This window comes from Tachysurus fulvidraco, chromosome 2 (assembly GCF_022655615.1).
Source record: "Tachysurus fulvidraco isolate hzauxx_2018 chromosome 2, HZAU_PFXX_2.0, whole genome shotgun sequence".
Taxonomy (NCBI): domain Eukaryota; kingdom Metazoa; phylum Chordata; class Actinopteri; order Siluriformes; family Bagridae; genus Tachysurus; species Tachysurus fulvidraco.
Genome location: NC_062519.1, coordinates 11,676,101 through 11,702,302, shown reverse-complemented (window position 1 = coordinate 11,702,302; position 26,202 = coordinate 11,676,101). Strand labels below are relative to the sequence as shown.

At 38.9% G+C, this 26,202-nt stretch overlaps 1 protein-coding gene and 1 long non-coding RNA gene across 10 annotated transcripts; one reads left to right on the top strand and one right to left on the bottom strand.

The window, feature by feature from the left end:
* The first annotated feature begins 10,622 nt into the window (after positions 1 to 10,622).
* On the top strand, positions 10,623 to 17,154 carry rbm39a (RNA binding motif protein 39a). 9 transcript variants are annotated; one of them, XM_027147009.2, is made up of 19 exons: positions 10,628 to 10,888; positions 11,452 to 11,514; positions 11,671 to 11,731; positions 12,351 to 12,495; positions 12,813 to 12,862; positions 12,943 to 12,972; positions 13,066 to 13,266; positions 13,576 to 13,641; positions 13,751 to 13,804; positions 13,896 to 14,013; positions 14,095 to 14,247; positions 14,344 to 14,481; positions 14,574 to 14,639; positions 14,746 to 14,950; positions 15,027 to 15,107; positions 15,185 to 15,305; positions 15,409 to 15,514; positions 16,300 to 16,378; positions 16,543 to 17,154. In XM_027147009.2, the coding sequence occupies exons 10-19, from the start codon at positions 13,951 to 13,953 to the stop codon at positions 16,641 to 16,643; spliced, it is 1,113 nt and encodes a 370-aa protein (XP_027002810.1). In that variant the 5' UTR covers positions 10,628 to 10,888; positions 11,452 to 11,514; positions 11,671 to 11,731; positions 12,351 to 12,495; positions 12,813 to 12,862; positions 12,943 to 12,972; positions 13,066 to 13,266; positions 13,576 to 13,641; positions 13,751 to 13,804; positions 13,896 to 13,950; the 3' UTR covers positions 16,644 to 17,154. The 9 variants fall into 9 exon arrangements, with proteins under 9 accessions (XP_047665965.1, XP_047665964.1, XP_027002809.1 ...); XM_027147012.2 differs by lacking the exon at positions 12,351 to 12,495; XM_027147011.2 differs by lacking the exon at positions 12,943 to 12,972.
* Positions 17,155 to 20,984: 3,830 nt separating this feature from the next.
* On the bottom strand, positions 20,985 to 25,862 carry LOC125140737. Its single transcript, XR_007139961.1, has 2 exons — positions 25,801 to 25,862; positions 20,985 to 21,443 (listed from the first exon to the last, which is right to left on the bottom strand). It is a non-coding gene; the product is annotated as an uncharacterized LOC125140737 (long non-coding RNA).
* Positions 25,863 to 26,202: the final 340 nt, after the last annotated feature.

Sequence of the window (26,202 nt, the reverse complement as noted above, 5' to 3'; positions counted from 1 at the left end):
ACTAATTGTAATGAACTGCTTCGAGAAGCTCATCATGAGGCACATCAAGACCCAGTTACCACACTCACTGAACCCCCAAAAGTTAGTGTATCGTCCAAACCGTTCCATGGACGATGCCAATGCCATGGCCCTTCATTTAGCCCTCACCCACCTGGACAATAAAGACACTTACATTCGAATGCTGTTCATAGGCTTTAGTTCAGCATTCAACACAATCATCTCTCAGTACGTGATTGAGAAACTGAGCCTGCTGGTACTGAACACCTTCCTAGACTTCTTGACTGGGAGACCTCAGTCAGTCCAGTTCGAGAACAGCATGTCCAACACTACGACATTGTGCACTGAAGCCACTGAAGCCCTCAGGGCTTGCTGACTCATGACTGTGTAGAAATGCATAGATCAAACCATATCATCAAGTTCACCGATGACACGACCGTGGTGGGTCTCATCAGCAGGAACAACGAGTCAGCATACAGAGAGGAGATGGAACAGCTAACTGCAAGTGAGCCAACAACCTGTCTCTGAATGTTGATAAAACTAAAGAGATGGTTGTTCACTTCAGGAGAGCACAGAGTGACCACTCTCCACTGAACATCAATGGATCATCTGTAGAGATCATCAAGAGCATCAAATTTCTTGATGTTCATCTAGCGGAGACCTTCACTACTGCACATCTCCCTCCCCCCATCATGACCACGTTTTACAGTCAAGTCACTTTTATTGTCACATCACCACAGCACATGTGCCTTGGTGAGTGAAATTCTTGGGAGCGAACTCCAGAAATCACAGAACAATTTACATACAGTAATTAAACAGAAAATAAGAACAGTTTGCATATGGGTGAAAATGTGCAAAATGCTCAATACCAGGTGAAATGTGCAAATGTGAAAAAGATGCAATGTGCTCATACTGTACATAGTCAGTACTATTAGACATATTTACAATGCCCTACACAATATATACGATACGTACTTTTATATATAAATATATAAAAGTATAAATATAAATATATGTAATATGTTAAGGTGCAACAGACTGTACAGATACAGAAATGTCCAGTGGTAACGGATAGATTAATGTCAAATAGAATATTATATTAAATAAAATGCAGTGTGTATGTATAGTCCAGTGTGTATAAATATAGTATAAATGCAGTGTGTGTATAGACCAGTGTTGAGCTGTTGGAGTTAAAATGCAGTGTGTGGCATACCATATTGTGGAAGTATGCTGTAGTGTGTATTAGTTATTACTGTTAATTAGTCTGATAGCCTGAGGGAAAAAGCTATCCCTCAGTCGGCTAGTGTGGGATCAGATGCTGCGGAGACATCTTCCTGAGGGAAGCAGAGAGAGCAGTCTGTGGGACAGGTGGCTGGAGTCATTGATGATCCTCCGGGCTTTCCTTATACATATATAAGAACTTTTCTTATACATTCTTATATAGCTGGCAGTTAGCACGACCCTTTTCAGGGCTTTACATTTGCCAGTGGTGCTGTTTCCAAACCAGGCAGTGATGCAGCCCGTCAGGATGCTCTCTATAGTGCAGGTGTAGAATGTTCTGAGGATGCTGGGGCCCATTCCAAACTTCCTCAGCCATCTCAGGAAGAAGACGCATTGATGTGCCTTCTTCAGTACTGCGTCAGTGTGTGTGGCCCAGGGGAGATCCTTGCTGATGTTAACGCCGAGAAACTTAAAGCTGCTCACTTGCTCCACAGGTGTCTTGTTGGTGGTGATGGGTTTGTATTCACTCCTCTGTCTCCTGATATCCACCACCAGCTCCTTGGTCTTGTCAATATTGAGTGAGAGGTGGTTCTCCTGACACCATGTAGTCAGGGTGCTCACCTCTTCTCTATAGGCCGTCTCATTGTTCTCGGTGATAAGGCCCATCACCGTTGTGTCGTCAGCGAATTTGACGATGACGTTGGAGCTGTGTGTCATGTGTGTACAGGGAGTACAGGAGTGGGCTGAGAACACAGCTCTGAGGAGCACCAGTGTTGATGGTCAGTGGGGAGGAAGTGTTGCTGCCCATTCTTACCACCTGACTTCTGGTGCACTAGTCCACAAACAGCATTCTCACATAGGTCTTCTTTTTTTCCAGGTGGGAGAGAGCATTGTGTAGGGTGAAAGCGATAGCATCGTCTGTGAAATGGTTGCTACGATATGCAAATTGCAGCGGGTCCAGTGAGGCAGGTAGCACAGAACAGATGTAATCTATGATGAGTCTCTCAAAACTTGCTGAAGATGGGTGTGAGAGCTACTGGCCTCCAGTCATTTAGGCATGTGATTTTATTTTTCTTTCATATGGGCACAATGGTAGATTTTTTTGAATCACAATGGAACCACAGACAGACAAAGGGAGAGGTTGAAAATGTCTGTGAAGACACCGGCTAGTTGGGATGCGCATGCTCGGAGCACACAGCCTGGGATGCCATCAGGACCCACAGCCTTGCGGATGTTTACCCGTTGGAAGGATCGGGTTACATCCGCGACAGAGACTGTAGGAGCCAAATCGAGCTTGTGCTAATTACATGTTTCTTTCTTGTGAATAGTTGATCGTTTCTTTCTTGTGAATGATTATGTGGCCATAGGGCTGTCTACCCCACCTAGAGGACAGTTGGGAGGCTGAAGGCCAAGCCCAAGTGGAAAGGCCTTAAGGACAGGAAGTAACAGCATCTGGGCATGGCTGAGAGGGCAAACAGTCTTTTGACCATTTGGTGGTGTGGCATATAAGATACTGCTTTAATTTAATTGTATATTTTTATTTTTAAGTTTTCTGTAACATTACAACAACATCAATAAAAGGTCATTGGACAAACCGGATCAACCTCTATTACTCATCTACACAACAGCACGCATCAAGATATATCCAGCTCAGCCACTAGTATCAGTAATTCAGGGAACAAAGGAACGACCAGAAAAGGCTGATACAATATAGTCAAAAGACTTATCTGGGTGGATATACTTGGATGAAAGGAATATGGGATCAACTGGACCAGATACGGAAGTCTAGGAAATGCATTTGCCATCTTGGATTGTTTGAAGGCCAAAGCCAATCCAAGTGAATCCGAAAGAGTTGATATGTGAAACCAAGAACTTTTTAAGCAACTTTTCTCTGTGTGTTTAGGAGAATTAATTTTGATGAACTTTGAGTTATATTTTTGGAAGAAAAGGGACCTTTGAGTTTGCCACATGGAACAAAGAGTCTCAATCAATATGGATGTCATTAACTCTGATGTTGCACCTGTTGAGGAAGAAAGGCAGGAAGAATTGTTTGAGTTAGAAAAGAAGAAGAAAAAAGCAAGAAATGCTAGAAAGAATAAGTGTGCTGCGTTGACTCGTAAAATGAACAAAACAACTGAGCTTATGTCTTATCCAGTCAATCTGGAGAAAGTAAAGGAGAATGTTCAGAAATACACTGAAATGTTGGAAGAATTGAATGACCTGCACAAAAGTTACCAACAGTTATTGTCAAAAGATGAATGTGTTGCAGACACAGAACAGTGGTATGAGCCGAAGTTCATAAACATCAATGAATTTAAGTTTAAGGCTGACGACTGGATTCAGTCCTGTCCTGGTCAACCACTGCCAGGAAGCGGAGATGAAATTAGTCCTAAAGACAGTATCTCTGTAGTAAGCTCACATAAGAGTTCATATGCAAGCTCAGCATCAGCTCATTTGGTGGCACACGCTGAGAAGGCAGCACTTTTAGCTAAGGCTGCTGCTTTGAAAGGAAGGCATGCTTTGGAAGAAAAGGTAGAGCATTTAGCTAAAGAAAGAGAGGAAATAAGAAGGCAAAAGGAGACTCTGAAATTCGCAGCTGAGTTGTCTGCAGCAAATGCAAAGCTGGAAGTGTTGAATGGCATGGAAGAACAAGTTTATTCCACCCCAGTCGATGGCATGAACTCATACTTTCAGGAGAGGATGCCAGAACCAGCCAACATGGAAACTCTGCCAACAGATGCTCCAGCAACCAATCTGTATGAATATAGGAGTGTGTGCCCAAAGGACAGGGCACAGCATCAACAGCTGCCATTGTATCGACTATCACAATCTCTGAAGGCAGAAGGTATAGCTAGAGAGGGTGCTAGGGTAGTTGTGAAATCCCATGATCAATCCGACAGAGTGGAACTCGGTACAGAATATAAGCAGCTGGAGGAAGACGTTTTTGTTAAACCACATGCAGACAGAGCAGATCCTCCTATGTTATCAGAACAGGAGCTTGTGCAGCGCAGAGAATTAGAGGACAGTGTACTGTACTTTCCAATAGTCTCATTGCTGTCTTAAACAGACAAAATGAAATCACATCTATGCTTCTCAAACAGCAGCAATTGTCATTATTGCCACCTATTGCTGCGGGATAGATGGTGGACTAAAGCTCAAGAGAAACTTGAAGACGACAGCAGGATTACATTTACAGACCTTGTACAGTTCATTAAGAAACAGGCCAAGATATGTTCTAACCCGATATTTGGAGATATACAAGAAACTGTTGCAAGGAGGAATAAAAGGCCCAATGTAAATAAAACCCTTTTTAGGCCCAAGTCTACCTATGCAACTAATGTAACAACACCGAGCACTCCAGCTGCTCCAAGCATGAATAGGGATGTGAAAGCTCCATGCCTCTGCTGTGATGGTGCTCATTGTCTGGAGAACTGCTCCCACTTCAAGAAGAAAACACATAGGGAAAAGTTAAACCTTTTAAAGGAAAAGGGACTCTGCTTTGGTTGTTTGTGTAAAGGGCACATGAGCAAGGACTGCAACGACCGTCGTACATGTAACATCTGCACTCAAACACCTCCCAATGTGCTTCACATCAACTTTGAGACTAAAGGTCTTGTCTCAAACTCAGCAGAGCAGTCACACAAACACATCAGCAAGGTGTCATCAAATGCATGTGCACATACAGGGGCCGGAAACAGTAAATGTGCACTGTCAATCCTTCCTGTGCAATTTAAGTCTGTTAAAGGCAACAAAATCAGTCAAACTTATGCATGGAGAGGCTGGCGCTCCAGAAATCCATAAAAAGCGTGTTATTATCAGGTTTAGAAGTCAGTAATCTTAATGGCAAGACATTCATTCCTTTACCTGATGTCTACACACAGAAATTTTTGCCTGTAACAAAAGAGAACATCCCAACACAATAAGATATAAAGCATATCTTGCTCATAGGAATGAATGCAGCAAATGTTATGGAACCTTGGCAGGTAATAAACTCACAAGAAGATGGACCTTATGCTGTAAGAACGTTGCTAGGTTGGGTAATCAACGGTCCAGTGGGAGGTAGCAGCAAAGGTGTGGAAATGGCCACAGTGACTGCAAACAGGATCTCCTTGTTCAACCTGCAAGAACTGCTGGTGAGTCAATACAACACAGACTTCAATGAGAGAGCCTATGAAGAAAAAAGTAAAATGTCTGTGAATTACAAGAAATTCATGAACCTTGTCAATGAATCTGTAAAAATGAAAGAGGGTCACTACTGCATTAACTTACCTTTTAAAACAGATAATATCACAATGCCCAACAACCGCATTGTTACAGAACAGCACCTGTTGAATCTGAAAAGGAAATTCAAAAGAGATCCGAACTATCTAAGGGAGTATACAGAGTTCCTCAGTGATGTCATTCACAAGGGGTATGCTGAAAGGGTTCCTTTTGCACAACTGAATAGGACTGATGGGAAAGTTTGGTATATCCCTCATCATGGGGTATATCACTCAAAAAAGAAGACCATTAGGGTAGTGTTTGATTGTGGTGCAACCTTTCAGGGGACATCCCTTAACTCTGAATTACTTCAAGGCCCAAATTTGACAAACACCTTGATTGGAGTACTGACACGTTTCCGAGAAGAACCAGTAGCGCTGATGGCGGACATACAGGCCATTGGGTTTTTTGAATAAATTTATAAAAATAAAATAAATATAAAAATCAATTTTTTAAAATATTTTTTGTGAAAGGTTTAAAAAAGGTATGTGTTTAATATAAGCTTTATATTTTTTCAGGTTTTATTTAATGACATAAACTACATCAGTAATAACTCACTCTTATCAGTAATAACCCACTTTCGTTTAGGCTATCCTGAAAAAGGTGGTGAAAAAGTCATGACTAAATGGGACTTGAATAAAATGTTTTTTTTCTTTCTTTCAATACAAATCTTTCATATAAATACATAAACGAAGTGTAAAAAAACACATTTACCATAATATTATACTTTTTTTAAATAATACTTTATACTTTAATTGCTTTATTTGCTTTGGCAAAAAAGTTTAAACTATTATTACAATGAGAAACATTTTGTTTGGATTCAGACCACTTCATTTTGTGAATGTGAAATTTTCACATGAAAATGAACAATTGTAGTAAATACGCATTATATTAATCGATTCCATAGTCATCAAAGAATATTATCTCATCAAAACCACTCAGCTGTAATACAATATTCAGTTTCTACTTGATAGAAAAAAGAAAAATGGTTTCTTTTTCACCATAACTGAGACTAAAGATGTAATCAATATCTTGTTTAAAATACTATCTTAAAATAAACTTCTTTTACTTTGTTATTGATAATAAAAATTATCCATATGTTCGCCAAACTTTTTGCCAATCGGTCTTCAGATACAGACGACCAGACAAAACGAGCTGGAGGATACAAAATGCTATGCAATATATTTCTAAAGTAATTATTTGAGACTTTATTTTGTAAAATATTTGTTTTACCAGTAAATATTTTACTCTTTCTTCTGTGATGAATTTCTAAGAAGAATCAACACTTTTTTGGGGAAAAGCATCCATTACAACAGCAAATTTCTTTGTTTGATCTGGTATTATAAATGTATTTAAAATATATCTACATGTTAATAAAAATCCCTGAATACTTAGTAACTGAATAACAATGTCATTTTTAAACTATTGCTCAGAAAAAAGAGATTTAGGGCTGGGGAGTAGCCTTAGACACCTGCCCTGCCCACGGTCTGTAGGAAAGCCCTTATTTTTCATGGAACATAAATTCCATGAGAAAGGGCCATGTTTCTCCCACACCTCAGGGGTTGCCATGTGCCACACTGAATGAACTGCGGTGGTACTTTGTTGTTCCAGAGTTCATGGAATTGCATAAGATATATTTTCCCAATTAGTGTGGCTTGTTATTGTGTTGAATATCCAAAAATCAGGAAACGTCTAATCTGGAAGTACAGTACATTCAGCTTTTGACAATCTGGGCAATGATTTAAATTTAAGCTCAACTATTGACAGAACTACTAAAAGATTTAATCTTTTAGTAGTTCTGTCAATAGTTGAGCTTAAATTTAAATCATTGCTCAAATATTCAATCCATCAATCAATCAAATTTTATTTATAGAGCACCTTACAACAGCCAAAAGGAGCACAAGGTGCTTTCCAGTAAAACAACAATAAAAAACAAAATAAATAGAATCAATAAGAACACAATGAAACATAAAATAGCAGTTGAAATCGGGTCTACGCGTTAAAAGCTTGTATGAATAAATATGTCTTCAACTGCGATGTAAAAACACTCGGCACAGTGATGCATCGTAAATGTGCTGGAAGTGCGTTCCACAGCTTTGGTCCCTTGATGGCAAATGACCGGCCTCCAAATGACCGGCCTCCAAACTTCTCATAATTGTATTTGGGAATGACCAGAGAGGTATGTCCAGAGGAGCGGAGAGATCTGGCTGGTTGGTAGACCTTTATTAATTCTGTGAGGTAGGCTGGGGCCAGACCATTGATGGCCTTGAACACACAGAGAAGGACCTTATACTCCACCCTAAACCGCACCGGAAGCCAGTGAAGCGAGTGGAGGACAGGGGTGATGTGTGAGAGTTTGGAGGTGTTGGAGTTTTGTACTATTTGAAGCCGATTGAGAAGTGATTGATTAAGTCCAGTGTAGAGAGCATTACAGTAGTCAATCCTTGAGCTGATGAAGGCATGTATAGCTTTTTCAAGGTCAGCTTGTAAAGCTGGTAAAAGCTCGCCTTCACTACTGCACTGATTTGCTTATCGAAGTGCATACTCTTGTCAAAAATAACACCCAGGTTATGCACAGTTGGAGCAAACTGAGGTGTTAGAGAACCAAAACTAAGAGAACTGCTGGATGAATCTGGGCTAAACAGGATGTACTCAGTCTTTTCTTCATTCAGATGAAGGAAGTTCTGGGAAAGCCACTGTTTGATATCCTGAAGGCAATTATGGAGCGGGTCCAATGCAGAACGATTACTCAGAATCACAGGAAGATAGATCTGAAGGTCGTCAGCATAGAAATGAAATTGAACATTGTGATTGGAGATGAGTTGACCAAGTGGCAGCATGTAGAGTGAGAACAGAGTAGGACCAAGAATAGATCCTTGAGGCACACCAGATGATAGAGGAGCAACCGAGGAAGAATAGTCATTAAGCATTACTGAAAAGGTTTTGTTAGTGAGGTATGATGAAAACCAATTTAGCACCGCACCCTGCAGACCAACAACATATTGGAGACGAGAGATGAGGATGGCATGATCCACGGTGTCAAATGCAGCGGTTAGGTCCAGTAATACCAAAACCACAGAGCTTTTCCTATCCAGGGCTCTAAGAATGTCATTATGGACGCTCAATAGCGCTGATTCAGTTCTATGTCTTGACCTGAAACCGGACTGAAATGTATCACCAATGCCGTGCAGTTGAAGGTGAGACTGCAGCTTTTAGACAGAAATGACAGGTTAGATATAGGACGGAAGTTGGAGAATATGGAGGGATCAAGGTTGGGTTTCTTGAGCAGTGGTCTCACAATAGCGTGTTTGAGAGCAGCGGGAACAGTACCCTCCCTAAAACAGCTGTTTATGAAGGGGACAAGGATGGGACCTATGATGTCAACCGTCTCCTTCAAAATCCTGGCAGGAACAGCGTCTAGGGGGCAGGTGGTAGGCTTCAACTCGTGGACAGCTTTTTTCAGGTCCGCCAGAGTAACTGCATCAAAGTTCTCTAGCACACAATGCGCCATCATTTATTTTCAGCCTTTAGTTTCAGCCTAACAAAACCTTGTCCAAAAAATGTTGCTTGAATGCATTGCATATGTTTACAGATACGTCATTCAATGCGACAGACACCGGATTTATAACAGAATTGATAGTGCTGAATAAAATTCCAGGGCGGTGGCAATTGTTATTGATGAGAGCAGAAAGGTACTGTCTTTTAGCTTCCTTCAGTGCACTCTGATAGGTGGCAAGACTGTCTCTAAACATCTCCAGAGACACCTGCAACCTATCCTTCTTCCATTTTCGCTCAGCCTGTCTACATCGGCGCCTGAGGGCCCGAGTTGTATCATTGAGCCAGGGATCCAATGCACCATTGGTCGACTTAACCTTGTAGGGCGCCACAGAGTCCATAATCCGGGAGCAGGTGGGATGGAAGGAGGCGAGGAAACGGTCCGGGCAAAGAGGCGATCCCAATTCAGCAGTAGAGGTCATCGACTGTAGATGAGGTAATAATGTGACGGTGATGGGGGGCAGTAGATGTTGGTGCAGGTGGAACAGCACAAATGTCAAACCGTATGAGAGAATGGACAGAGATGGGAAAATCCATGACCTCACAGGTTGACACAATCACCCCACGAGAGATAATAAGGTCAAGAGTGTGACATAACCTATGGGTGGGACAGGAAATGGACTGAGCCAGATCTAATGAGTCTAAAAGTGCCTTAAATTCATTAGCAGGTTTATCAGAGGGGCAGCAAACATGAATGTTAAAGTCACCACAGATTAGAATGTTGTCAAACTTTGCTAGACACTCTGTCAGAATCTCTGAGAACTCAATTAAAAAATATTTATTTAATTTTGGCGGCCGGTAGATTACTGCACATAAGATCGGACAGGGTAGTGTAAGCACAAATACTTGTGACCTGAAACTGGAATACCCTCTAGTGGACAACTGGTGGCACTTCAGGGACTGTCTATGTATGGTGGCTATCCCCCGCCCCTACCCATTTGCCAATATTCATGTTTACAAATAATTACTCGTAGATACATTACCTGGTTTTTGATTGGACTATTGCACAAATTAGTCAAATAAAATTCCTGCAAATCAAACAGAACTGATTTATTCATAGTCATTCTTAGCCCTCTGAAAATTCTTTTACAAATGCCTTAAATAAATAATACTATCATCTAATATATATTCATTGTAGTCCACCATATCTAGTGTCAATCTGACATCATTACTGAGTTTGTTCCTCGTTTGTAATGCCTTTTAATCCTTTTCATAGTCTTTTTGCAAAAAATTAAAGTAAATAATTCGGTATCGTTAATTAATTCAGACTTATTCATAACAGCTGGAACCAAATTCCTTGTGTGTGTCAATAAACCTGATTCTGATTCTGATAAAGAGCACAGTGTGTGTGTGTGTGTGTGTGTGTGTGTGTATGTGTGTGTATATATATATATATATATATATATATATATATATATATATATATATATATATATATATATATATATATATATATACGCATTTCATTTATTTTCAGCCTTTAGTTCATCAACATCCAATCAAAATAGTTTTCAAAATTGTGGGCAGGATTAGATGTATTACTTTTCATACTTAACCTCAAGGTCCGGGACGCAGTGCACGTGAGTCCCTCTTGTGGACAAATTTGGAAGTGTATCTTATGCAACCAGGACCGCTCGTGCGCCATAATAGTTTGCCGCCACAACCTACTGAGAAGGCTGACGCAGAGCACGTTAATCTAGTATACAGATTATAAATTTATTCAAAAACAATAACGTGTATCGAAGTACATCCTTTGAGTACTTTTTGCGGCTTTGGATAATTCCCGGCTGTAACAATACGATACTGAAGAGCGCCGTCGTTTTAAACGAGGATTCCGTTAGGCCGCAAAAACACGGTAAGGCGGAAAAGAAGACGTAACGTTAAAAGTTAGCTAGCTAATTATTTACCAATAGCCAATACATCGTTCATGAACATCTGCAGCAGTTAAAATCTCAAATCATGTCGATAAAGCGTTACATTTGCGTTGTTTTGTTCGGTAATCTGGCTAGTTGTTAGCCAGTTGCTAACAACACATTATATACTAAAGGCCGATTGGGGCCTTTTTTTTTCTGTCCTAGCCGTGTTTACTAACTGTTGTCTGAGTATCTGACTCGATTATCATGGAAAATATTCAACACAACTGTTTTTGTGGGGTTTTTTTTTTTTTTTTTTTTTAGTTAAAGCTAGAGTAACATGAAGTTTTGGCTGATACGCCTTTGTGGTTTAGCCGCTTGCTAGATGGTTGTCAGAGAAGTGAACTGCCGTATAAAATGCTGATAAGAGTTTCTCGCAGAGCGAAATTGTCAAGTTGTATTTTTAACCCACGTTTGGTCATAACTAAGTGACTGTAGGTTGTAAAATATGTTTCGGAAGAGAACGTTATTTTCACGTGTAATGTTGCTGTTTTTGTGTCCGCAGATCTCCACCATCATGGCCGACGACTTTGACATCGAGGCCATGCTTGAGGCACCTTATAAAAAGGTGGGTATTTAGTTTAGCGTGATAAACTATTACATTTAATTGAAACTTCAGTCCAATCTACGCCTTGTTTTCGGTAGCTGATTTACAGATAATTGCCATGTTTGTTTATATGATAGTGGTTTCAATGAATAAATGCCCATCTATCTCTTTTTGTAGACATGCCTATATCTCACCTCTACTCCCATGAATTCCAGTGTGAACTGTCAAAAAAATGAAGGTAGTAATTGCCCCATATATTGATGTACTGTGGTACCCATGGTTGAAAATATTTAGGCTTATTGATTTTGGTGCCGACAAAATAAATGCAGAGGATACACATGAACTTAAGTGCTGGTGTGAAGTCTTTGGACACTATTCACGCTTTTCTATGCATGGTAATTTTAGCGACTACCCTTATATTTGGTATTCAGTAAAAACTGAATTCGGAATTGAAGGATAATTTAAGTTGCATGTCTAAAATTTAATTTTGACTGTTACAATTATGGATTTGACGTACAAGTTTTTCCTTGTAATTCTCATGTTTTTCATGGGATTGGATATAAACAGAGATTAATGTTAATATGTTAAAGGGAAATTTATTGTAATTAGCATTTATGCATGCAGTTGACTTTTATATAACAGTGTGGTTATTTCATTGGTTTTCCAAAAAAGGATATAATGGCTCTCTGCATAATGCAAAAATCTTTCAGTTGAAAGAGACCTTTCTGCTGAATGCAAATGGCCACTTTGTTTTAAGACACTCATGCACATTATTAGGTTGATTAAAGAACATCTCAGCTTTAGATGTTCTTTCGGATTCGATATTACTAAGCCCTGTGAATCCCTGTTTGCTTCAGGGCGAGATGTGTGACAGAGGTGGCATCGAACTCTTACAATCCACGAAGGCAAATGGGGTGAAGATCACTGGAATGGCATCCACCACAGGAACTCACTTAGTGGCTGGCTGCTAGCATTGCCACTTTATAGGCACAGATAGTCTTGGTACAGAAACTTTCAAGCTGCTAAAAGAATGAAATCATTAAATATGCAGTTTTTACATTCACAGCATAGAAATAGCTCTTGACCTGTTGACTGTACCACATACGAATTGTAACCATTTAGTAAGGAAGGAAGAAAACGGCAGCCTTGTGGTTCTAATGACCCTATTCTGTCACTCTACACACTCCTACACATAAATCTTTTAAAGTACACATATTTAATGATTATATTATATTCTCTTTTGTTCCCACCCCCTTATCCTTACGACTTGCAATGTTACGCCGTCCTCCTCATGATGTTCTTCTATCGACCCTGCTTAGGATGAGACGAAGTCCATAAGTTCCAATGGCCATGAAGAACGGAGCAAGAAGTAAGTCTGTCTTAATTTGGTATATTTAAAACAAATAATTATTGTGATTGTGCTGAATTAGAATTTATATATTCTTTTAGAGACCTGAATGGATTAAATTGAAAATCACTGTAAGTGTTTCTATAACATTGCAGTCATGAGCCAGCAGATTACATTGGGTTAACAATGTTCAAATTGACAAGTATAAACTTTTAAAATGGAAGGAAAAAGAAGAGCAGAAGTCGTAGTAGGAGCAGGGAGAGAAAGAGAAGTAAGAGCCGGGACCGCAAAAGAAGCAAGAGCCGGGACAGGAGTCGTGAACGAAAGAGAAGCCGAAGCCGCGACAGGAGACGCAGTCGTAGCAGAGAGAGGAAACGCAGCCGTTCCAGGAGCAGGGAGCGTGCAGGTCGCTTCAGAACAGCCTTGTATGTATACCTTCTTTCAGTTACTCCATACATTTGTCTGTTGTGTATAACCACATTAAAATGATTTTAAATATTCCTCTCTCTGGTTTTCTTTGAAGTTTTTTTGTCCATAAATACCTTGTGAATGCAGTCTCACAAAGCCCTGCTTCTCCATACCTGTGTGCAGATATGTTATTATGCCCACTTGTCAGAGAAATGGTTAAATGGACAAACTTTGCATGATGTCACCAATTAAAGTGTTTCATCATAACCATTGGGAGTAGAGTGATAGTAGTCACTGCTGAGATAAACCTTGTTTTTAAATCACAGTTCTGGCCTGAAATTTAATGGTGGTTCCAGGGGGAAGACTGGCCCACTGCCTGTCATCAAACTAAGGTTTTTATGATACTATTTTTGTTGTGTGTGGGTAGTTACCTGTTCAGTGTATGAGTCAACAAGTACAAACCTTTCATAAAAATACTAACAGCAGAGTCTTTTCGTGTAGCCGGAAAAAGTCTAGGAGCCGCAGCCCATTCAAACGAGAAAAAAGTCCTATCAGGTAAGCTTTAATTAGGAGAAACTACAGTAATGTTAACAAAATTTAAATGACTCAATGACATTTTGCTACAAGGATTTTTCTCTTATTACAGACAACCTATAGATAATCTCACACCAGAGGAGAGGGATGCCCGCACAGTCTTTTGCATGCAACTGGCTGCCAGAATTCGGCCCCGGGACCTAGAAGAATTCTTTTCTGCTGTGGGGAAAGTCCGTAGCTCAGCACTATTTTGGTAATCTTGTAAGTCGAGATATTTTTTCTACTGTTTTCACACCATCTTAATTTAACAGGTGAGGGATGTGAGGATGATCTCTGACAGAAACTCCAGAAGGTCCAAGGGAATTGCCTACATTGAATTTGTGGAAGCCACCTCTGTACCTCTAGCAATAGGTCTGTCTGGGCAAAGGCTGCTTGGAGTACCAATCATTGTTCAGGCTTCACAGGTAAAAAAAAAAAATAAAAATTTGTTCTCCAGCAGATAATGACATCTGTGATGTTTTGGGTTATACTCATTTAGATATGTTCATTCTTATTTTTAGGCTGAAAAGAACAGAGCTGCTGCAATGGCCAACAACTTGCAAAAAGGCAGTGCTGGGCCTATGAGGCTGTATGTTGGCTCGCTACATTTCAACATCACAGAAGACATGCTCAGGGGGATCTTTGAACCCTTTGGAAGGGTGAAAGCTCCTTTGTCTGCCTATTTTGCTCTTCAGTTTGTCATTAAAAATCTGAATTTAACCAGTTTTCCTTTGCATTGTATTCCTAACAGATTGATAGTATTCAGCTTATGATGGATAGTGAAACGGGGAGATCCAAGGGATATGGCTTTATCACTGTGCGTAAATACTAGACGTTTTTTTATTTCCAGTATATCAGCCTAAAAATTAAAAGTAATCAAAAATCTGAAAATAATTGTCCCTTTTTTTATTTTATAATATAAGTTTGCTGATGCTGAGTGTGCTAAGAAAGCCTTGGAACAGCTAAATGGCTTTGAACTGGCTGGCAGGCCAATGAAAGTGGGTCATGTAACTGAGCGCACCGATGCATCTACAGCCAGCTCTTTCCTGGATAATGATGAACTTGAAAGGACTGGCATTGACCTGGGCACCACTGGGAGGCTGCAGCTAATGGCCAGGCTGGCTGAAGGTAAAATAAAGCAAACTATTTGGAGGGTATCTCCAAAGGTTATATATATTTAAATTTTTTATATATATCTTTTAAGGGACTGGACTGCAGATCCCCCCAGCTGCTCAGCAGGCTCTTCAGATGAGCAACTCAATGGTGGCAATGGCAGCAGCTACAGGTATTTATTAATCAATTAACTGTTGATCTTAATGGTTTAATTTTAAGGTTTTTTTACATTGTTTCTTGGTCTTCTAGCGGCAATGAATCCTGGATTGAGTTTTAATATCAACGTTCCCACAAATCAACCTCTCAATCTACCGTCTCAGCCGATTGCCACCCACTGCTTCCAGCTGTCCAACATGTTTGATCCAAATTCGTAAGTGTCACAGGAAACATTTAAAGGTTATCATGTCTATATATTGTATTTTTTTTTTCTTTTTTTAAACTAATTTGGTATATTCATGTTGTTCTTTTGATAGGGAAAACGAACTTGGATGGGATATTGAAATCCAAGATGATGTAATTGAAGAATGTAACAAACATGGAGGAGTGATTCATATATATGTGGACAAGAAATCTACTGAGGTAAATGATCTTATAATAACAATCTTTAAAACAATAGTATTACAAAGCCGGTGTAGTGTAGTAGTGTCTCTAAGGGTTAGGTTCATATGTAAGATTATTGTCCATTTAATTGTACATTTAACCTACCAGGCTGTACTTTGCTGAATTGCTCATGGAGAAATTCTGTTTAAACTATGGTTGCAAGTTACATGAAAATGAAAGTGGAAAGAACACCAGATATTTGCTATCTTTTTTGTCAAGGACTCAAACGAAATTTTTGAATTAGAATGAATGAAAGAGAATGAATTCTCCAGGGGACTTTATGCATTCAAATATTTGTTTTGAGCTATTTTAATGCAGTTAATTAGTGTTCTTTAATGTTGCCAAGATTTTAGCCTAGTGAGTCCGGCATCTAAGCAACCAAAATGGGTAGCAATTTAAAACTTCCACTTGGTGGATTAGCGAATACATTTTTAATTTACAGAGAGCACAGAACTGTTCATTTTTGTATGTGTATTTCAGTATTTTTTTTAATGCTGTATGCATATGGTGTTGATCAGTAATATCAGTTGATGTAATGAATGCATATTTTAAATATGGTTTGATAAAATGTTTTAGTATCTCAAGCTATTTCAGTGTTTCAAGCTATAATGGCTATTTGAGCTGTTTACTCAGTTTGACATATCTAGGAGGATATTGTTTAAAACATGGTTTTCGGTTGTTGGGGGTTAAATATGTGAATATTAGGAAATCAGAAAAAGGTCAAGGTTTGTCCTAATTCCCTTTTTTAATGTATTATTATACAGGGAAATGTATACGTGAAGTGCCCAAGCATCCCCGCTGCAATGGCTGCTGTCAGTGCATTACATGGACGCTGGTTTGGAGGCAAGTGCCATGTCAAATTCAGTTCTAAATTCACTTAACACTTACCTTAAGCATGCATCATTGATTTTACTGTGATTCAGTGTAATTCAGCATTGCACTGAAAGATCATCTGCATTTAAGATGGCCCTATAACTTTTAATTCATGTCGGGTTTCCCCCCCACAGGTAAAATGATCAAAGCAGCATACGTCCCTCTGCCAACATACCACAATCTTTTCCCGGAGTCAGTGCAAGCTACACAACTTCTTATGCCGACTCGCCGGTGATCCCTGGAGCTTAAATTTTTCAGGCTTTCTCTTTTTAATAATTTTGGCAAATTATTAATATTCAATTCCTGCAAGCTTTGTGTATGTTTATGCCCGTACATCACTTGGGCATTAAAGACGTTTATGTGGTAGTTTTCTATGTACAGCGTTTTTTGTTTCCTTTCTTGGTGGGCCTTTTGAACCCTTATCCTTTATACAGTTTTCAGGGTTTGTTTTCTTCCACACATTTGTCTTTGTGATTGGCATGAGTTTCACTAGAAGACATGTACAGTTACCCACACAAACCTACAACTATTGAATCTTTTTTGAGTGAATTAAAATCTAATAGCTTTGGTTAAATATCTGCATACAGTGTTTTGGGCTCTATGAGCTGAAGGAATATTAAAACGACTGATATCCTGTGTGTTCATAGAGGCCATTATGGGTTTTGATGCACTGTCTTTTTCTAATTGAGACTTGATTTTGTAAAGTCCTTAATGAACAGTTCATTTCAAATAAAGCCATGATGCTGGTTTATTTGTCATGTTTTAGGTGAAGCTGCCAATGCTGGGTGCTTGAGCAAAGCCCTTAACCCTCAACTGCGAAGTTATATAAATTGGATAAATATACAGTCTCTGTATACGGGTGTCTGCCACATGCCATAAATGTAAATCAGATTTGCGTTTCTATAAAAAGGAAAATAGTATCTAGTCTTTTGCCTTTATTCCTGGTGTTAATTCTGGACTAATATTGTATTTAAAATGCTTAAAACCTTTTTTTAAAGCATGTTGCATTTTGTTGTTGAGCTATCAATTAAGAAAGCATATGTATGTAACCTTAGGCTTCAGATTATAGTTAATCACTACACTTAAGTGCATCTTTTAGCTCTTTAAATTGAGTGGACCTTAGTTTTGGCTCAATCACAGACACATGGCAAAAAAAGGAGCTCTTTAGTAGCAAACATCCACCTCAGGTACTGGCTTGGGGCTCATTAGGTTTAAGCAGGGTTTGTAAACATGTATTAACCTAACGGATTCAAAACTGAGGTCCTCTAGGTATTTGTTGCGGTTTTTGCTACTATTATTTACCTTGCCCATTTCCATGTTGAATTTATATTTCCATAAATTTTTAATAGTATTCTGTCACTTTTTAGTTGACCTTTATATCCCTAATATTGTTACTTAAGATGTGGGAGTGCTGGCTTGGTGGATTACTGATTGGAAGGTTAGGAGTTCAAATCCCAGCACCACCAAGCTACCACTGTTGGGCCTGTGAGTAGAGCTCCTCCAATTGCTCAGTTTGATAAATTAAATTTGCCCTGGATAATGGTGTCTTATAAATGTGTGCATGGCAATAGAGAGACAAGAACACGTACCAATTGTGTACAGTTGATAAGAAAATGGGGGGAAATCTGAAAAACAATCAGTTACATCACCAGTGATCAGTTACCACAATCCACTGTTTTAAAGAAGACTTTTGGAGCAGAAATATGGAGCCCATATACCACAAGATGGAAAACTTGAGAAACTAGCAATAAGAATCAGAATCTGCAAAGAAATACAGAAATGAGCCAAAAAAGTTTTGGAATCAAGAGACAATACCAACATGATGGAAAGAAAAAAGATCTGTTTGTGATATAAAACGAGCTCATTGTTCAAGCACAGTATCATGGCTTGGGTTTGCATAGGTACTGTTGGAACAGGTTCACTAATCTTTATTGATGGTGTAACGTGTTGTAGCTGCAGCACGGATTCTGAAGTCTACTGAAACATTTTGAAATGCAAACACTGTAATTGTGAGGAACATAGTCGTGACACAACGCTAGCTCAACAAAGGACTTCATCAGCGAAATGAGTGGAGGTTTTAAGAATGGTTACGTAAATCGGTATACCTTAACCCAGCTGACGATGCATTTCTCTTAAAAAGGGGGCTGAAGAGAGAAACCCCTAAACAAACAACAAATGAAAGAAGGTGTTGTACCAGCTTGAAAAAGAGGACAGCAACAGTGTGACAGTGTGGCAACCCAGTCTCTCAGCAGTTCGTGACATAGGTCAGTAAATGTATTCTATTTGATTCGTGTTCGTGGACACGAATTTCCCTTTTTTCCGTGTCACTCAGCACGACTTTTGATCTAATGTATTTCAATAGGAAGCATCTTTCGTGTCTGCAGCACGTTTTTCTTTCTGCCACTCAGAAGCTTTGTTTTTGCTCATTTGTTATTCATTTTTAAACTTTAAGCACAACATTACTCAACATTTAACCAGGAGATTTTATGCTTGTTTTTATTGCTTTATATTCTGTAGGGTAATAACCATTGTGCTATGGTTTCTTTTCTGAGAAAAGCCATTTATCCATCTATTTGATGTGTCAAATCGGACAGGATTTTCAGGATAAAACTAAATACTGCAATATCCATGAGCCTTATCTACTTTTACTATGTTGAAGACATCAGTAAAACTACCTGATGACCCACCGCCGATTCTTTTTTAATGATCTAATTTTTCTTTCAACACAAACATGAAAGTGTGCTTGATCATTCAACACTACGATGTCATGACAATCCATTTTATTTGATTCTCCTGATTTCTGCAGGCAGCGAATTCTCCTTCATTGCGCTCAAACCACTTCCCAGGTAATGTTACTTGAATGTAATGATCAAATATGAACACTTAGAATTCGCAAAACCCTGAAAGTGTAGAGAAATCACCCAATCGCAAAACGGATACCGCCTATGCAAATCTGAGAATTGGACCACACTACTTAATTTTGCAGACTATATAACCATTTAGAGACTATGTAGCATTATAATTGAAAGATTATAGATTAAAATTATAGAAAATTTGCCATGTTTTTTATTCTCAGTAAACACAGAGCTAAAAATCTTTGTGAAATCTTACTTGCTATGGTAAAATTATCTTCCTTTGATATCTTTAATTTTTTTTAATGTTGGTATTGCAACCACTATATAAGGGAGTTTTTAGGGAAACTATCAAATGAAGTCTGTTACTATGTTGCGCCCCACTCTCCCCTAAAGTAAGTTAAAAGTTACACCAATATTTTTGCCATTTTTGGCAAACTGATCAACAAATAAGTCAAGATTCAAAGCCTTTGCCCTCTTACTAAATAAATCTCTCAACAGCAAGCCCATAGGCGGGAGGGGGAGGGGGAGGGGGGGGGTTCGAACGATATACAGTGTTGTACAGATATACATATAAAGATATAGATAATGAGTTGACGTGAAAATGTGCAATTTGCTCATATATATAGCCGGTACAATGTGTGTACCATATGTACAATTTACAAATAGATAGTGGAATCAGCAAATGAACATGTGCAATATGCTCATACATGTCACTATTGGGCATCCTTACAGTAGCACTACACATTATATGCAATATGTACTTATGTGTATGTAAATATATTAGATATAAAATACTATGAGGTGCAAAACAGATTGTACAGGTACAGATTGTATATGTAAATATATTATATATAAAATACTATAAGGTGCTAAACAGATTGTACAGGTACAGAAGTGTCATGGATGTGCATCAGATGGGATCTAGTGGTAACAGATGGATTATGGCATTAAATGCAGTGTGTATGTATAGTCCAGTGTGTCTAGTGCAGTGTGAATGTATAGTCCAGTGTGGATAGTCTGAAGTTAAGGTGCAGTGTGTGGCATACCATATTGTGAAAGTATGTTGTAGGGTATATTAGTTGTGACTGTTAATTAGTCTGATAGCCTGAGGGGAAAAAGCTATCCCTCAGTTGCTGCGGAGACGTCTTCCTGAGGGGAGCAGAGAGAGCAGTCTGCGGGACGGGTGGCTGGAGTCACTGATGATCCTCCGGGCCTTTCTTATACACCGCCTTGTGTAGATATCCTGGAAGGAGGGAAGCTCACCTCCAACAATGTGGCTGGCAGTTCGCATGACCCTTTTCAGAGCTTTGCTGTTTCCAAACCAGGCAGTGATGCAGTCCATCAGGATGCTCTCTATAGTGCAGGTGGAGAATGTTCTGAGGATGCTGGGGCTCATTACAAACTTCCTCATCCATCTCAGGAAGAAGCATTGATGTGCCTTCTTCAGTACTGCATCAGTGTGTATGGCCCAGGTGAGATCCTCGCTGATGTTGATGCCAAGAAACTTAATGCTGCTCACCCGTTCCACAGGTGTCTTGTTGATGGTGATGTGTTTGTATTCACTCCTCTGTCTCCTGAAATTTACTGAAATTCATTAGTTTACATTACTAATGTTTTTTTTAGCATATGTTTTATAAAATAACTATTAATGTCGTATAATTTAAATTATACTACTTAAATTAGATTTTATATATTAATTTAACAAGAAATTAAACAATAAAACAATTTCATTTTTTTATTGTTGACAAAAAACAGATAACACTGCAATATACTCAAGTTTACAATGTTAACAATACAGTGTTTAGAGGAAAATACAGTATTCAACCATAAAGCATTAAGCTGGATAAATATAAAGGGAAAAGAGCACAAGCACACACTCCTGCATGCACTGGTGACAACTTTTGAGTTGATAATATCAATAGAGCAACAACATGCAGTTTTAACATACAGTACACTATAAGCGCAGAACACTGGTAAATGTTAAGAGCACTTACTCCACTGACTGGACAATCAGAACAAGAATCTGTTCAAAGATTCACACTGTGCATCTTGAGAACAAAAAACAGGCATGGCTTCTGAAGCTAGCTTAGCCCTGATGGTAATTAGCTATAATGTTTTAATAGGTAACCTCGTTTGTCACATATAAATTCTCAAAACTTCCACTGCATCTTCAAAAGAACCTGTGAAAACAGAGCATAAGAAAACGTTTAGATTAGCAAATCACTTTCACTGTAAAACAGGGGTGTCAAACTCAAATTCACAGTGGGCCAAAATATAAAACTGAGATAAAGTCACGGGCCAAACTGAATATTTATTGAAAAATTAACTGCAACTGATTTGTAATGTTCAAACTTTTTCATATGGAAACACAGGATTTGGAACAACCAGAGCTTCATATTACAAACACATAAGAAATTAAATTCGAAATAAAAGACAGTGGTGTTCATTTCGCAAACTTTGACCATAAACATTTTGACAAACTCTCCCTCATTAATGGGCCAGGCAGATATTGCAATCTCTGCTGCCACAATAAAACTCGCCTTTACAGCAGCTTCACTCTTTTTTTTTTTTTTTTTTTTTTTTTTTAAACAGATTTTGCTTTCATGAACATACTGTAGTCTGCCGGGAAACTAGACTTTTTTTAATCTCCTCCGCCTTCTGGAGCTTCTGCGTTACGTCCAGGTCCTTATACTTCTCATAATGCTTCGTTACATAGTGTCTTATGTTCTATTCTTTCGTTACAGACACGTTAGCTCCGTTAGCACACAAGACAAACAGGTCTGTCCTATATATTTGTGAACAGACAATCGGCCTCCCACCTGTCTTGAAAGCTCCTATTGTCCATCTTTCGTTTAACCATTTTTGTGGAGGGTGGAATTAACTTGCCCGATGTGACTGTAGCATGGTTGTTAACCACTGTCAACAGAGAATGAGGGGCGCTTGCTGTTCGTGACTATGCGTCAATACAGTGGCAAGGCATTCTGGGATTGGTAGTATTAGCGGAGCATGCGGCTAGCCAGCTGTAATGCACATCTGATATGAACTCGCGGGCCAAATATAATTAGAGTCAGAGGACCAAAGTTTGACACCCCTGCTATAAAACGTTAATGAATATCTGCTAATGACTACATTTTTTAAACAGTTTAAGTTGCTACTGCAAACGAACAAAAAATAAAAGTTTCAAAAGAAACTTTAAGAAAGACGTTTTATGCCAGCGAAATACAAACGTTGCAACTGGGAACATTGGCTAACGTTATTAAATGTGACCTGACAGAAATAGCTCATGTTACTGTGAACAGACAGAAAATGGGGAAAAAACTAGCATCAATCGTCACATTTAAACTAAGTTAACTTATTAACATTTAACTAACATCGGTTTTAGGGTAATCATTTATTGTCAGAAAGATTTCTATATATTATACTATTTACAGTCACCGTTTCAAACTGCTTTCAAAAATCCAGGGTTTGCGCACCGAGGACCAGACAGTGCATTGTCACGTCCTGTTTCAGCCCGCCTCACCCCTTCCCTGCCCCGCCTCACCCCTTCCCTGCCCCGCCCCTCCCTTACAGAAACATAACATACCAAGTTGTCTCTGCTTAACATGATCATTGCACTCAGTATTTAATCTGAATAGTGCAAACAACTAATTTGAATTAGTAGTGACAACTATTTATTAAAAAATGACAAGGAATAAGTAATGACCACTTAAAATGTTTCATGAACTCAAAATCTGAGTTTAGAGTGTAGCTACTTTAGTGTAGAGTTATGCTACATTCGGGCCCAGTCGGGTTTTAAAAAAATGCCGTCGGGTCGGACTCGGGTCTAATTTTTACGGGTTTGTCTCGGGTTGGGTCTTTCTTAAAAAAATACCCAGGTCGGGTACATTTTTTTTAGACCTAAGAAGATCACTACTATGAATGATGGGGGGAGGGGTGTTATATATATGAGGAGCTCTTTTCCAAAACGCTATAAATCCATTTTAATAGTTTTTATGAAAATGACTTTTTTTTTTACCTAAATCCACACATTTTGTTTATATTCAATTTATCCTGTTAAAATGGTCTGTTGGCTCAGTCTGAACATGTTAAACAGTGATTGTTAAATGAAACAACAATTTTGTTGAATATAAATTCAACGTTTCTTTTTATTTTTTTCCAAAATGCTATAAATCCATCCTTTATTTTTTTTTATAAAAAGAGACATAAACCAACAAGAAAACATGCAACATATGACTTCCAAATAAAATAAATAGTAACATAAAATAAATAGTAAAAAATAAATATATATAAAAAAAAATGGCTCATCCAGGCCATCAAAACTGTTATAAAAAACGTGCATTTTAAACAAGGAAATATAGCGTTTTCATTGATGGAGCAGTATATAGGTTCGCAACACAGCAAAATGACATGACAAACTAATTTTTTATTTTTATTTTGCCGTTTATCGCGTTTTGGAAAAGAGCTCTTCATATATATATTGATACTGATATATAGAACTGATCCTTGAGGGACCCCATAATTAACTGGCAATAAACTGGAGGATTCACCATTTAATTCTACAAAATGGTATCGATCAGACAGGTAGGATCTAAACCAACGTAAAGCCTGTCCATGAATAGCTGTGTAATTTTGTAAGCGATCTAGAAGAATGTTGTGGTCTATAGTGTTGAATGCAGCACTAAGGTCAAGTAGAACTAATAAGGACATACAGTCTTGGTCCAAAGCTAAGAACAAGTCATTTGTAACTTTAACAAGGTCTGTTTCTGTGCTGTGGTGGGGCCTGAAACCTGGCTGAAACACTTCAAGGATGTTGCTCTCCTGTAAGAAGGAGCTCAGTTGAACAGACACAACCTTTTCAAGTATTTTAGACATAAACGGAAGGTGTGAGATAGGTCTGTAATTTGATAGTTCATTTGGATCTAAGTTAGGTTTTTTGATGAGTGGCCTAAGAACTGCCAACTTGAAAGACTTCGGGACATAACCTAAAGATAACGAGGAGTTAATGATATTAAGAAGAGGCTCACCAGCTTTATGTAACACTTCTTTCAGTTGAGATGGGGTCTAGTGAACATGTTGTTGATTTAGCTGTAGTAATAAGTTTATCTAACTCTTCCTGTCCTGTACTTGTAAAGCTCTGTAAAGCCTTAGGTGAGATTGTCTCACTGGTTGCTCTCATATGTTGAGCGTCACCTATTTTATTCCTGATACTTTCGATTTTATCAGTGAAGAATCTCATAAAATCCTCACTACTGAACTGTGATGGAATAGTGTGTTCAGATTTCTGTTTTTTGTTTAAAAAAAAAAGCCACTGTGCTAAATAAAAACCTGGGATTGTTCTGGTTATTTTCTATGAGTTTGCTCAGGTGCTCAGCCCTAGCAGCTTTTAGAGCCTGACTGTAGCTGGACATACTGTCCTTATACGCAATTCTAAAAACCTCTAATTTAGTTTTTCTCCATTTCCGTTCGAGGTTACGGGTCTCCCTCTTAAGGGTATGAGTATAACTATTATACCACGGTGCAAGTGTTTTATCTCTAACCTTCTGTAATCTGACTGGGGCAACAGTGTCTAATGTGCTAGTGAATATAGTGTCTATGCTGTTAGTCATTACATCTAGGTCGTTTGTGAATCTGTCTTTAGTGGTCCGAATAATAGTTCTACTGAGTCGATAACGTGGAGAGACATAGTTAGTCTGTTCTACGGGTAGTGTGTACATTATGAGGTAATGGTCTGTGATGTCTTCTCTTTGAGGAATGATATCTATATCAGTGACATCTATTCTGTGTGATATTATTAAAACTAGTGTGTGATTACGTCGAAGAGTTGCTCTAGTGATGTTTTGTTTAAGCCCAAGTGAGTTTCGTAAGTCCATAAATGTGAGTCCTAAAGCGTTGTTTGTGTCGTCAACATGAATGCTAAAGTCTCCTACAATTAATGCTTTGTCAAAGTTAACCAATAGGCCTGAGAGAAAATCTGTGAATTCTCTAAGAAAAACTGTGTAGGGCCCTGGGGGTTTCTACACGGTCGCTAGAGCAAGAGACATCAGGGATTTTTTCGAGTGCATGTGCGATAGTGGAACATTAAGGACAAGCACTTCAAAAAAATTGAATCTATGCTGTGTTCTCTGGGTAACAGTAAGGAAATCACTAAAGATAATGGCAACACCACCTCCACGACCAGTCTGACGAGGCTCGTGCTTATAGATATATCCTGATGGTGTAGACTCATTTAGACTGATGTATTCATTTGGTTTAATCCAGGTTTTGGTAAGGCAGAGTGCAGTAAGGCTATTTTCTGAGATGATTTCATTCACAAAAAGTGCTTTGGGTGCAAGTGATCTAATGTTCAGAAGCCCAAACCTTAAGAACTGTTTTTGTTTGTTTCTTTGGCTTTTTTCTGGTCTAATTACTTTTTGAGCTCACTGCACACTGAACAGACACAGTTTCTATAGGGTGAGCTATGTGTGCATTTTTTGTGTCAATGTGCTGAGGTGAAGGAGGGCTATTGAAATTTAAATTTAAATTTAAAGAGTAGTTTACCAGTCAGAAGGTGTTTAGCGCCCTGGAGATGTGGCCTGAGAGGATCTCCGCTCCAACTCTGCTGGGGTGCAGGCCGTCAGCACGGAATAGCCTAGGACGCTCCCAGAAAACATTCCAATTATCAATAAAGAGTAGTTTCTGAGCGTGACACCATGACTGTAACCATTCATTTAAAGCAAAAAGACTACTGAACCTTTCAATTCCTCGCTGGTATGTTGGAAGCGGTCCAGACACGATGATCCTCATCGTGGGCGCTGTGCTGCGAACCGTCTCCACCAGGTTGTTGAAGTCCCTCTTCAGGATCTCCGACTGCTTCAGGCTGGTGTCGTTCGAGCCGACATGAAGAACCACAGCTCTGGTGTTTCTGCTCACGACTCTAGGTACCTGTGCAGAGACATCAAG